Consider the following 13,026-nt stretch of genomic DNA (forward strand, 5'->3'; position numbering starts at 1 on the left):
GGGGAAGAGCGTGGGACCTCTGCAACCACCCGTGCCTCTCCCAAAAAATCTTGCGCCCCTCCCATTTGTGCACCCCTACTATAGAGCATGTAAAGAAATGTATACCGCCATAATGTATGTGTTTTGAAATACGGGTATGCTCAACACTGGAAATTACATCCAAAATCCTAATGGGTTAAGTATCTGGTGCTCACTCTCCATATGCCCCATCCTGAATGATACCGTACAAACAGTGTACAAATTGAAAATGCTGATAACTTGCAGAGCCTTCAGAACTACAGAATCTTTCTGCAGGTGAGGATTCCATTCTTTGTTTGATATTCAAGTCTTATTGGCAGCCAAAGAAATAAATAGAAATGTGCATGTTTCGATCAATGCATTAGCTCTTGATTTCATTAGTGTCCAAAATAAATACCTCAAAACAAAACCCATTCAGTTCTCCTAAACGTGGTGTTCTTTGAGCCTAAAAAATATGGATCAGCAAGGGCTCAAATCATTTTATAGAAGTGTAACAATCACCAACATGTACCATTTAATTCATAATACATCAGTATCAATGCCTAATTAAATCCTAATAAACATTTTACATACTCAATAATAAGAAAGTATTGCTGTTGAAAATATTTACAAATCTGGTGGAACAAATGTAATAAGACTGAGGAAAGTGGTATGGTTCAAAAAATTAAACAAGAATAAATCAAAACTTTTTAATTTATTTTTTAACAGAACTCCAAGGCAAAGATAGAATAAGAAAATGTGCATTCCCACTGTGGGCTATATCTCAATTCACAGGAAAAGTTTGATGCACTACACTATTTTGTGCTTCAAGGTGCATCATACAGTAACAAGCTCTAATTTCTTACGTCTGGCACTAATTTCAATACCCAAAACTGGCAAATGTTTTTTACACCGATATCAACAGGGTGATGCAGAGACATGCACAATTTGATACCTCTCATAATATGTGCACCATGTAATCCCTCCCCAACGCTTCCATTTGACATACAGGGGCACATACATGAAGTGCCGGTACAGGTTACAGCATCCATTTCTGCATGAAGTTTGCCGAATGTACTGTAACAAGACTAATTTTGACCGGCTTGCTCATAAGTTTGAGTGACAACTGAATATCTGTCCCTTGCCACCTCATAAACTTGAAGGGGTTGGCCTTTTGCTTAGATATTTGTAACAGTTGCAATGAAACAATTTGTTATTCTTTAATAGGTATCAGCCCCATGATGTCATATTACTGTACATAAATTTGCTCGCTTTGGAATAACTTCTTGGCCCACGCCCTGATACTCTGCTGAATACCCCCCAAAAATGCCTTTCAAGGTATGTTTTAACGGGTCTTGTTTATTCTAGTGACAGGGAAGCCTTATTTCAATCCCCTCTGCAAAACCAGATGTCTTTATCTCTAAATTCTATCAGTCCTATAAACCACATGCATGGCCTGGGCTTTAACAGCCATAAAAACAATTCTTGTATTTTTAAGACTGTTTGTAACCAATGTTAACCTCTCATATACCAGATTGATTCAAATACTTAATAGCTCATGATTTTTTCATGACGTGCTATGAGCCCCAAATATGACTTGTTTATGACCACCCAGTATCCACAGTACTGGCCCCAGACAGATATTTTGCAGCCTGACAACAAAATAGCCACTAAGTCAGGTGTTCACGACTTTCTATTGATGACCCCAAGAACATACTTTGTGTCTCTCACTGGCAGAAAACACTACAAATATCTTGGCAACCAGGGGGACCACAGAGTAGCTCTGAGGAACCCCGAGTTCTGTTAATATCTACAGTAATTGATTTGATGCTTTAAGTAAATGGAAGATGACCATTCAAATGATAGAATAAATTAGGTTTATCTAATAGAAAGTAAGGTTTATAAAAGAAAGGTTTATCTAATTTGTCTCCTGTATATACAGTAGACTATTCTTAATTTAGCAATGTTTTCTGATAATAAAAATAACCAAAACCTGAATTTGCCAAAATAGTTTTAATGATTATTTTGTAACAAATTTTGGGTTCATTATGTTTATTTACTGTTGTATGTGTAACTGTTCTTTTGTGTGTAAAATGTTAACATTAAAAGTTGCCACACTCACCTTGATTTGTATCACTGGGTATCTCTTTGATAACTTTAGAAACTACTTTATAATTTTATGTTACTAAGAAGATATACAGTAGAGGCAACTCTTATTCGAACAAAAAACAGTGGCAATTCCCCAAAAAAAACAGGAAACACCCAGGTACATTCTGAATACATGCCTTAAACTTTCCTTAAACTAGCCCCAGCATTTCTGCATTGATTAATGGCCTATCAGATTAACAGCGGGGGTCCCTGGCAGTCCCATTCAAACTGAATTGGACTGCCAGGGATCCCTGCTGTGTTAATCCTATGGGTCATTAGTCAATGCAGAAATGCCTTAAACGTGCCTCAAACTAGCCCAGAATATACCCAGCACATACCCAGCACATACCCAGAATGTAACCCGGCTAGTTTACAGCAAATGTTAGAATAAACGTTGCCTCTACTGTAAAAGGGGAAAGATTATTATCTGATCGTCAACTTGCGACCAATGATCCAAATGTGACCTGTGGAGGTCTTCAGAATGGCCCACGCGGACTGACTGATCCTAATCATTTCATTGTAGTTGCCCCCATCATAAAGTGCCATTGTTTACACTGAAACTCGCTTGTAAGCTAAGATAATGTAAATATGGTACAGACAGTGGTGAAAGTAGATTTTTATTCTTACCGGTACACTCAAGCATTTAAACCATGGGAGGTGAGGACTAGGGTGTATCAGGGTACTCTCCTGGCAAAAGAATGCAAATTTATAACACCACAAACCATAGATCCGTACTACTGAACAGTAAACTGACCACGGAATATACGTCAGTCAGTGATACGGCACTGATTATTCTGGACTTCTTCCCGCGTCTTGTCTCCCGAGCAGTCTGCTGGAGACAAGTAGTGTACATTACGCCACCTGCGCACCAAAGGCACAAAAACATAAAGAGGGCTCATTGTCGGAAAAGACTCGGCGACGCCACACCACTGACGTGCATAAAATCATAAATCACCTTGAGTACTTTGCAGAATAAGCTAAACAAAAAAACATCTGGAAAATAGTGGTCTGTACCAGGTCACTTCACCACTAGGTACAGAGATTAAAAATGCTTGCAACATTTTGGAAGTATAATTACATTACAATACTCTTGTGGCCTTTTGACCTGGTTTTTTTTTTCTATCCGCCCCCCTTTGGAAAACTAGTTGAAGAACCCTGTTTATAGTGTGCCAAGTCCAATTGCTGAACGAGTTGGAAGAGAAAGTTCTGTCAATTACTGGCACCCTATGTTCTTCATAGGTCTCTATCGCTTCTCTCAGATAAGTACATAGACTACATTTGAGAAAAAAAAGTTGCATTTGATATCTGGAACAGACAGACTACTCATTTCTTCTGCTGTGGACATTGGATATTAAAGTAGAAAATGATGTAATGTCCTCTGCTAAATAATTGGGGGTATTTATAATACTAATATAAAAAAAACTGTGTGGTGCTCTAAAAAACAAAGGCAGATATCACTATATATAGCTTCAAAGAACAGTAGTCCACAATAAAGTACCCCTCAGGTATCTTAGTAGAATATACACATGAATGTTGGTATACAATTCCCGGTATCTGACACAATTGCTGGAAAAAATCCCACTAAGCATTGTGGTAAGGATTTAACACATTCTGGTGTCCAGACCTTGATAATTCAATATTGAATGGGTAATTGAGTATAGTGTATGAGGGCAATAACCAAGGACTCGCGTGTAGGTGCAGCGTCCTGGTATGATGACCCACTTGTCCTGGGGTACGTGGTGTGCTTCTGCTTAGCGCTGGATACGAAGAATGGAGAAGAAAAAGCAGAGCACTGCTACTATGCAGAAAAAATGATTAGTGATAGAGGGTTCCCATAGATTAAAAAAAAAAAAAACTATAACAATTTAATGGATCATGAAAGACATACAAGGACAAGCAGCCCACACCTACACGTTTCACGCCGAGGCTCAACATGAAACGCGTAGGTGTGGGCTGCTTGCCCTTGTATGTCTTTAATGGTCCATTAAATTGTTATATTTTTTATCTATGGGAACGCTCTCTCTCTAATCATTTTTCTGCATAGAAGTAGTGCTCTGCTTTTTCTCCTTCATTCTTCGTTTTTATAATACTACCATTTATACACTTTTTAAAAAAATGTATTCTTGTATAGCGCTGAATTTTGCAGGTATGAAGGTCCCAGATATGAAGATATGCAGGTATGCAGGTCTCAGCCCTGTAGAATTTGCAATCTAATCCACCCACATCTAAGACAGCGACATTACCATTGAGCTATTCCTTCAACCCATAGAAGTTAACTTTTTCTTATGTTTTTCTGGATGAGTCTAAAAATGTTTTTCTTTTTCATGAGGAATGATTGAAGTCCGAGGTTTAGTCATAGGATGTTTGTCATAGGACAGAACTAAAAGTACTTGAAGCATGTGTTCTGTTATGGTATCACGATTACTCCTACAAGAAAAAAAATCCTGCCATCTGTGTTCCAACACAAGTTCAGTATGATGCCAACTCGCAATTAAAAAATAACTGCATTGATAGAAACCACTTAGCTAAGAAATACAACTGAAATGTTTCTCTTTAATATTTCTGCTTTGCAAACCGGGTTTTGAGAGCTGACTGTGTTACTGCTTAATACAATAGTGTTTACAAAATGCTGGAAGGTGTGTATTAAATGCCCTTTTCTATATTATAATTTACACCCTCCCCCACCCCCTCCCCCCACAATACAACAGCACTATTTCTGAAAAATATGCTCCCTCAACATAATCCCCCCCTCCCATACACACACACACACACACACCGCCCTCATCCACCCACTATCCTCTTAGTGTTTGGTGCTGATGGGGGTTGCTCTTCACAAGGGAGGTTGCTCTTCAGATTAGTCCTTCAAAGTATCCGAAAGGCAGTAGAACCAGGTGATAACCATACAGTGTGTAGTGCTAATGAGGGTAAAGATCACGTAAATAACTGTAGGATAGCCAATGATTGTTTTAGCAATTTGCAAATTGAAGGATTACACTGGCATACAGTATTTGCAAAGTATCCGAAAGGCAGTAAAACCAGGGTCACGCAAATAACTTGTGTTACTCTCTTCGCAGTCTTTGGTGCTGGTGGATGACAATAATCCAGTAACTACAGAATAGCGACGGATTGGTAAAGGAAAAATGCAAATAAGACAGTATTTTCTTTCAAAGTATCCAAAAGGCAGTACAACCAGGAGATTACACTGCAATATCTGTCACTAATGAGGGTAACCATCATGCAAATAGCTGCATGATAGCCAAGGATTGGTAAAGACAATGATGCAAATACTGTATGCCAGTATTGTCCTTCAAAGTATCCAAAAAACAGTACAACCAGCACTTTACAGTACTTTCTCATGTCCGAGGCTTCAGTATAAAAGAAAAAAAGGCATTTAATACATACCTGCAATCATTTTGTAAATACTAATGTATTCGGCAGTGTGACAGGCTGAAGTCAGCCACTAACAGTTCTGCCTGGGAGACATACGTCTGAGTACTTCATCCCGCACTCAGAGGGTTAACCCAGGAGGAATGGTTGGGTAATCAGAAGGGAGCCAACACACCTGACGACCAGCATTAGATATAAGGAAGTCATTGCTGGTAACCAGGTGGCTGTCTCAGAACTATCCTAGACAAGCTGCTATGCAGATGGATTCACAACTATATCTCTAAAATCACAGTAAGAACTCTTTATATTGTTTTCAGACTGTTTGATATATGTTAACGGTTTGGTAAATGAATTAGCCAGCCAGCCTGATAGATGGGCTTGCAGTGTTAGTAAGTTCTCCCAATGTGGAGCAGGATTTATTTTGCTATGTTTTGTTCATGCCTTAAACGGACAGTGTGCCCACATGTTTAGTTATGCTGTGGAGAAATATTGCCACTCAAGATTTGTTTTAACCTGAAACTACACGTGTGGACTATTGCCTGACCTTGGCTACAGGCCGTCCTGCCACAGTCAGCAACAGTAAAATCTCTACACGTAGAGTACTGTGCAGGTACTATAATTAATTCATATTGGAAAACATTTACAAAATAAATGGACTTTGTCTAAAGAATATTGAGATACGTAGTCATTTTAATCCACAATGCACATCTGTCACATACTGTAACTTTCAGTACTGTAACAACTGGGCAATGGCACTGACACTAATTTTACATAAAGTCCCAGGTACCCTTTTTGTTTCAAATCCTCCCCCATTCCCTATCCTGTTTAACAACTTAATAGCAACTATGTCTGCTCTGTGAGAAATCCTGGACTAGCCAGACCAGCTAATACTGTCTACTAATCAGCCCTTCGTACCTCCTCTGGTTGGCTGGGCTACACAAACATCCACTCGCCATTTCCCAGTATTTTATTGATGCTTGGAACTGGTTAGGATATAAATCAAAGGCTGTGAATTTCCCCCATTGGGCCTTCTTTGCCCAACCTGCTCTCATTACAACAACTTAACTTTCTCCTCTGCACTGTGTCCTTATGATTTGTTTCAACTACTAACAATTCTATGCGGGGACCCGGGTTCTCCAGGATTCTGGTACTCCTTCGTACTGAACCTCACTCCAACTGGATGCATTCTGAGACTGGACTCCCTGCTTTGCAATCTCATTAATCGTTTAAAGTGAATTAACTGAATAACCTCTGTTCTTTTAATGTAGCCATGTATTGTTATAACTCTGTGCCCAGGACAAATGAAAAAGAGAGGTAACTCTCAATCTATTACTTGCTGGTAAAATATTTTTATAAATTAAGCCTAATGCTGCAACTTCATTTTTGAACATACTGTAGACTCTTACTGTATCACAACAGCTTTTAGTTCTGGTTCTGGTCTTTGAACTCATTTCTCATTATGTAGGAGGCATCTGTACTTTGGGATTCTTCTGTGTTTTTGGATGCACTTTTTATGCTTCTGGATTCTGAATCGTTATAATTATTATATGTCTATGATTGATGTTAAATAAATTTATATTCAAATCACGTTGTTTGATTTCAACAAAGGATGTGTTCAAAATCTTAATTATCCAATATGCATGCCAAATTGGGGAGACTTAAAATGTATAGAGATGCAATTTGGCATATTGCATATGAATTTGAAACAAAGGCCAATATATAAAAAAAATGGAAAAGAATAAATTAAGACAAGATTGTGATGATAGGGGGCAATGTTGCTCATAAATTAAGGTAAAGTCCAGCCATTGCCTTATCGTCTGGATGACTATACAGGATAGCCCTGAATCCTATTGTGGCTCATCTGACCAATTTTGTATGTGTGAAATGATTGTAACTTTTATTATAGTTGAACGGTGTGAGTTAATGTGCACACGTTGTATTCTTTGTTTCCTGGGCATGCTGGCTGGTAAAATACTTACCCAGCCTGCACGCCCAGAGATTTGGGTTCAGCTAGTCCCACGAGGAGCTTGTGGGGATGGGCAGTCATCAAGGAATAGCTAACCGACACTGGGAACAGGAGGACGTATGCGCTGTTCTCATTGGCCGGTTTGTAGTTCCTGCCCATCTTGCCTTAGCCTCTTTGTCACGTCCCTTGTCCTGATTGACCAACACAAACAAGCCCTCATCTTGTTATTGGCCCACCACATAGCATCCATGTGGGGATTGGTCGCTGGCCCGTTCACGGGAAAGCTATAAGAGTTATATTCAATTTCCGTACCGTGGTGGTTGCTGACTGTCATATGGACTAACTAAGCTGGGCTCTATGAGGTTGTGCTGGAGCGACTCGAAAGCCAGGCTGTGCGCTCCTCTACTGCAGGAGATTCAAAAGTGCTGCCTGGTGAATTTCATCTTGCGACACGTACAGACTTCGAGTCCTCACAGGAGTGCAAGCTACACTTGGGAAGTCATTGCGGTGAAGCCGGGCCCCTAAACTATCTAGAATTCACCCTTGTATGGGCCAGGGACTGAGAGTATAGCTCAGCTGTGATATTGTGTGTTCGGCTCCTATCAGAATAAAAATTATATTTATTTGATCTCTGTGTCCTGTCTGGTGCTTGATCCCTATGTTAAGTCCTGGTCTCCTGTGACAAATATTAATAGAAAATAATATTTTTCAAAAATAGAAAAAATATATACCGTCTGGTTTGTGTCACTGCTTGTATGTGTATGTCTCTGGCTCTCTGTATCTCTCACCCTCTCACTGCAGGTTCCCGTCTCACACTCTCCTCTCTTCCAATCATTGTACAGATACTGTAAGTGGGCGTTGCTGCATCCCGTGGCATGCTGTAGCTCCTGTTCTGATTTTTAACAATGGATTCATCCACTGTCATGTTTTAAAAATGTTCTACATACTTTTTTCTTACAGTACAAAAATGGATTAGAAATCCAATCCATGGAATGGATTAACCATACACCTACCAGGGGGGGGTTATTTTAAAGCCGCATAATGAAACCTTATGGGGGAATTTTAACTAATACGCACGGATTGAAGTTGAAAGTGGAACGGATTTTGAATGGCAAATAAAACAACTTGTACACGTACCAGGTGATCTGACGATTCTGTTCAGTGGGCCGGATTGTATTTGGTGAGGGGAACTGTGTGCGTTTATGCCATACTAATGAAGGATGTAAAGTGATGCACAGCGCAAGCTTCATTATTCTGAGTTTCTGAAATTCTAGCACAATTTACCACTGAGAGCTTTAAATGGCTCTAATGACAATAAGGAATTACTAGGCTTTGTCTCATTAGATAATTACCTCCACAATCCAAATGACATAAGGGATTCCCGAAAGCACGTGATCCAGTCTCAAACCCAGATGCTCAGAGTAAAGGTTTAGGACCAGATTTACTAAACTCCATTAGCCTATTTAACGAGACCTTAACCAAAGTTATGGCCCGTTGGTAAACTAATAATGCAGTATTCGCTAAAGCTAATGATGCATAGCGTTATTTATAATGGTCATTATGCTAGATCAGGGGTGATCAACTCCAGTCTTCAAGCCCCACCAACAGGTCAGGTTTTCAAGCTATCCGTGTTTCAGCACAGGCTCTGATTGAGCCACCTGTGCTCAAGCTGGCATATTCTTAAAAGCTGGCCTGTTGGGACCTTGAGGAATAGAGTTGAGCACCACGGTGCTAAATGATGTTATTGTATTGTATTGTATGTCTTTATTTATATAGCGCCATTAATGTACATAGCGCTTCACAGTAGTAATACACGGGATAATCAAATAAATAACAGATAATATAAGTAACAGGTCATGGGAATAAGTTCTTCAGACATAAAAGTAACATTAAGGAAGAGGAGTCCCTGCTCCGAGGAGCTTACAGTCTAATTGGTAGGTAGGGAGAACGTACAGAGACAGTAGGAGGGCGTTCTGGTAAGTCCGTCTGCAGGGTTCCAAGCTTTATGTATCATGTGTCTAGTATTATCCCCAGTGCTATTCATATGCTTCTTTAAGCAAGTGTCTCAAGGTGGGTCTTAAAGGTGGATAGAGAGGGTGCTAGTCGGGTATTGAGGGGAAGGGCATTCCAGAGGTGCAGGGTTTTTAAAGGTTAACACCAGAAAATAATGTATTATTTGTCATACCTAACGCTGGCACTCCTCCTATCCACACTCGGAAATAAGAATTTTGCTGGAGAGGAGTAATGCCAAATGGCACACTATTTAAAGATAACACCACGTTATCCTGAAATAATGTGATGAACTCAAGTAGTATAGCCGTTACTTTTGCATGGCATTACCTTCATGAATAAGGTGTTAACTTCGGGAAAATAATTGCGGTTCCATCCAGAAAAAAGCTCTTAATGTTGCATGGGCTTATTTTAATGAGCAGACCAATAATCATTCAAATCACATCTCTCCATAGGGCAGGGTCTGTTAAAGATCATATCAATTAATTTGCAGGGCTGTTCTACTACATGACGAATGCATATGCTGCACTGACGCATGTGAATGCAAAATTCAGTGTTTCAACAGAATGCTACATTTGTATTGTGCTGGCACTATGTGCAGTACTACACATACTGTAGGTTTACAGACAGAGTTAATCTCTGCATTGAAGACATCAAAATAATTTCTGGTGTGCAAGGTGCAGTTACATAAAGCTACTTGCCCAAGCTGGCAATCCGTCTTAAACCATCAAAAGCAAATACTTTGACCTCTGAAACCACTTTTTCTTTCAACAGTACTGTAATATTAAATGATCCCACTTTTGGATTTTTATTTTTTTTATATCTTTTTCTAATGTTGTTTTACCTTTTTTTGTGTTATGTGTAATTGTATACAGAGATACAATTACTGGGGCATTTACATATGAAGCATTTGCTGTTACAGCATGTTTTTGACCCTTGTGTTTGAAGGTGTAAGATTCTTATGTACTGTACATGCGCTTGGATTTTTCTAAGTGTATTGAATAAGGGGAGTGCTTAAGGGCTGATTCTTCAGGATTGTACAGGATTTGAAAGTCACTATCTGATGTGCAGATGATAATTGCTTTTTTAATTTTTTTTACGATATCCTCTTTTGCTAGTGTTACTGAAGTGAACCTAGCTATGCCAAAATTGTCTTCGGTGCCAGACTACTGTATTTAGAAGATTAATACAGGGCTGATGAACATCACTTTGGTGAGCTCAAAGAGTAGATTAGAAAGAAGTAGAGTAGAAAGAAGCGAGTGAACTTGGTTCTCCAGTGTCATTTCTTCATGTGACCTTCAGCAATGTCAAATATGACCTTGAGCAAGTCCATTTAATTCCCTGTACCGTAATCATTAAATTGTAAGCTGTTTGGTGCAAGAGCTCATGCCTGCAACATTCTATGTACCGCATATTATATATACACTGTTGGTGCTATTGAATTAAAATATAATCTTTATCGCAATTTCTCTGCCAGACAATGACTGTTGCAGAGTTGGGGTTGATATCTGCTGCATACTGTAGGTGAAATTACTGTAGTCCATGTAAATACAGTATGCTATTTAAGGTTTTAAAACTGAGGTTTCGATATTTTGCATAATTGTGCATTTATCTCTGCTTTTTTTATTACCATACAATACTCTGATTTAGTTCCATATTTGAATATTATCTCTAGGTAAAATATTTGATGGTGACCTAACTTTTCTGGTGTTGCCTTGCCACTTGATGAACATATCCATTGCCGATAACAAAGCAAATACAATAAAATAATGAATTACAGTTAATGTTCTTGGGTTATAATTGATTTTAAGGAGTAATAAGTACACCACTATTCTTATCTATACATGACTATGGGTTATTCCCATTCTCCTTCCTGCTTCAGCTATATTGTATTTGAAGCAAATGTAAGGTTGGTCTTGCGGTCACACAGGTTTTCAGACTGAAACACAAGTTACCTGAGCTACATCAATGACATGCATTTATTTTAGACTAAGGTTAGTTACCCCCTTGGTCTATAACATTTGAACAGAATAGGTTTTATTGTTTAATGGAGTACGGTACTTTGGTAAACCATTGGAATGGAATGAAGAGACCTCTATCAACAACGCAGTCAATTTGCACCTTCATACAACTTGCACTTGCCATACCAGGGGTGGCCAACTCCAGTCCTCATGCGCCGGCCAGGTATTAGGCCAGGTATTAGGGATATCCCTGCTCAGCACAGGTGGCTCAATCAGTTGCTCAATCATAATGATTGAGCCACCTGTGCTGAAGCAGGGATATCCCTAATACCTGGCCTGTTGGTGGCGCATGCGGGCTGGAGTTGGCCACCCCTGTACTATAGCAACATAAATATGGGTGGGGGAGGGAATTACGTTGGATAATGCAGGATCACGCTCAAATGCCCATTATCGGATCTTCATGAATCACATTGGTAGAGTTTAACGAAGTTGTTACTTAATTTTACTGCTTTGTCATCATTAGGTCTGGATGACTGTCTGCAACAGTATATAAAAAACTTTGAGCGAGAGAAGATTGCTGGGGACCAATTACTGCGCATTACTCACCAAGAGCTAGAAGAGCTTGGAGTCACACGGATTGGACATCAAGAACTTATTTTGGAAGCTGTAGACCTGCTCTGTGCACTGGTAAAAACACATAGAAGCTTCTTTCATTTCAGAAATATGTGCTATTCATTTTTTATAAACCGTCCAAAAATGGTTAAATACATGTTTGAACTAAAGCTTTTTTTTAAACTTTGCTTAAATTACAGTAATATGAGGCTGCTAGTCAAAATTTAATTGTCTCCTGTCTACTGTTCACATATCTCCTTATAGTCACATACACATTTCTTAACACGTTTGTTTTTCCTGTCCCACTCAGAATATTTTATTGGGTTAAAATATTCTTGATTAACCAATGTTTTTTTTTTCTTATGGAAAAATATCAAATAGATTGGGTACAATTAATGGTAGCTTTGAACAGAAGTTAGCAAAGTGACAACAACTTAGAGATGTAACACATCTTTTAGTTTGAGAAAAGGAGTCTACTCTGAGAAGACTTATGTACTAATGCAATTTTAGAGCAGAAGTGGGTCAACAAGCAAAGATTTGAATAAACTCCCTTTTGTGTCAATGTATCAAAGCAATTTGCTTCAATTTCGCCCTGTGTACTATTTAGCAGTTTTGTGGCGTGTCAATAGGAATAATTGTTAGGTGTATATATTACAATGTGCATTAAGTGTTGCACCTTTGCATTGAGCTGTAAATATTGGTACAGACATGATCAACCATTAAACGAGTACAGTGTGTCAGTCTAGAGAACTTTTGGACAGTGTGACGGTGAGGGGGTACCTGAGCCATATTGGGCAATTGCAAAATGTCAGCTCTGTAACCCAATCATGGCAGAAACACTGTGTTTTGTGATAAAACTGTATATGTGTGTCTTATTATTCCAGGAGTATTAAGCAGTGGACATTTCCCTGCTTCAGCACAGACCAGAATAGTAAGACCGGGCAG

The 13,026-nt window shown here is 39.1% G+C and overlaps 1 protein-coding gene across 3 annotated transcripts in view; it reads left to right on the plus strand.

Moving 5' to 3' along the window:
- Positions 1–13,026, plus strand: part of CNKSR2 (connector enhancer of kinase suppressor of Ras 2) — a 548,762-nt gene that overhangs the window by 118,979 nt on the left and 416,757 nt on the right. For all 3 annotated transcript variants that reach the window (XM_075589347.1, XM_075589348.1, XM_075589349.1), the window contains exon 2: positions 11,993–12,156. In XM_075589347.1, coding sequence (XP_075445462.1) covers positions 11,993–12,156 — 164 coding nt within the window. The remainder of the gene's footprint in view (positions 1–11,992; positions 12,157–13,026) is intronic.

Source organism: Ascaphus truei, chromosome 3, assembly GCF_040206685.1.
Source record: "Ascaphus truei isolate aAscTru1 chromosome 3, aAscTru1.hap1, whole genome shotgun sequence".
Lineage (NCBI taxonomy): Eukaryota > Metazoa > Chordata > Amphibia > Anura > Ascaphidae > Ascaphus > Ascaphus truei.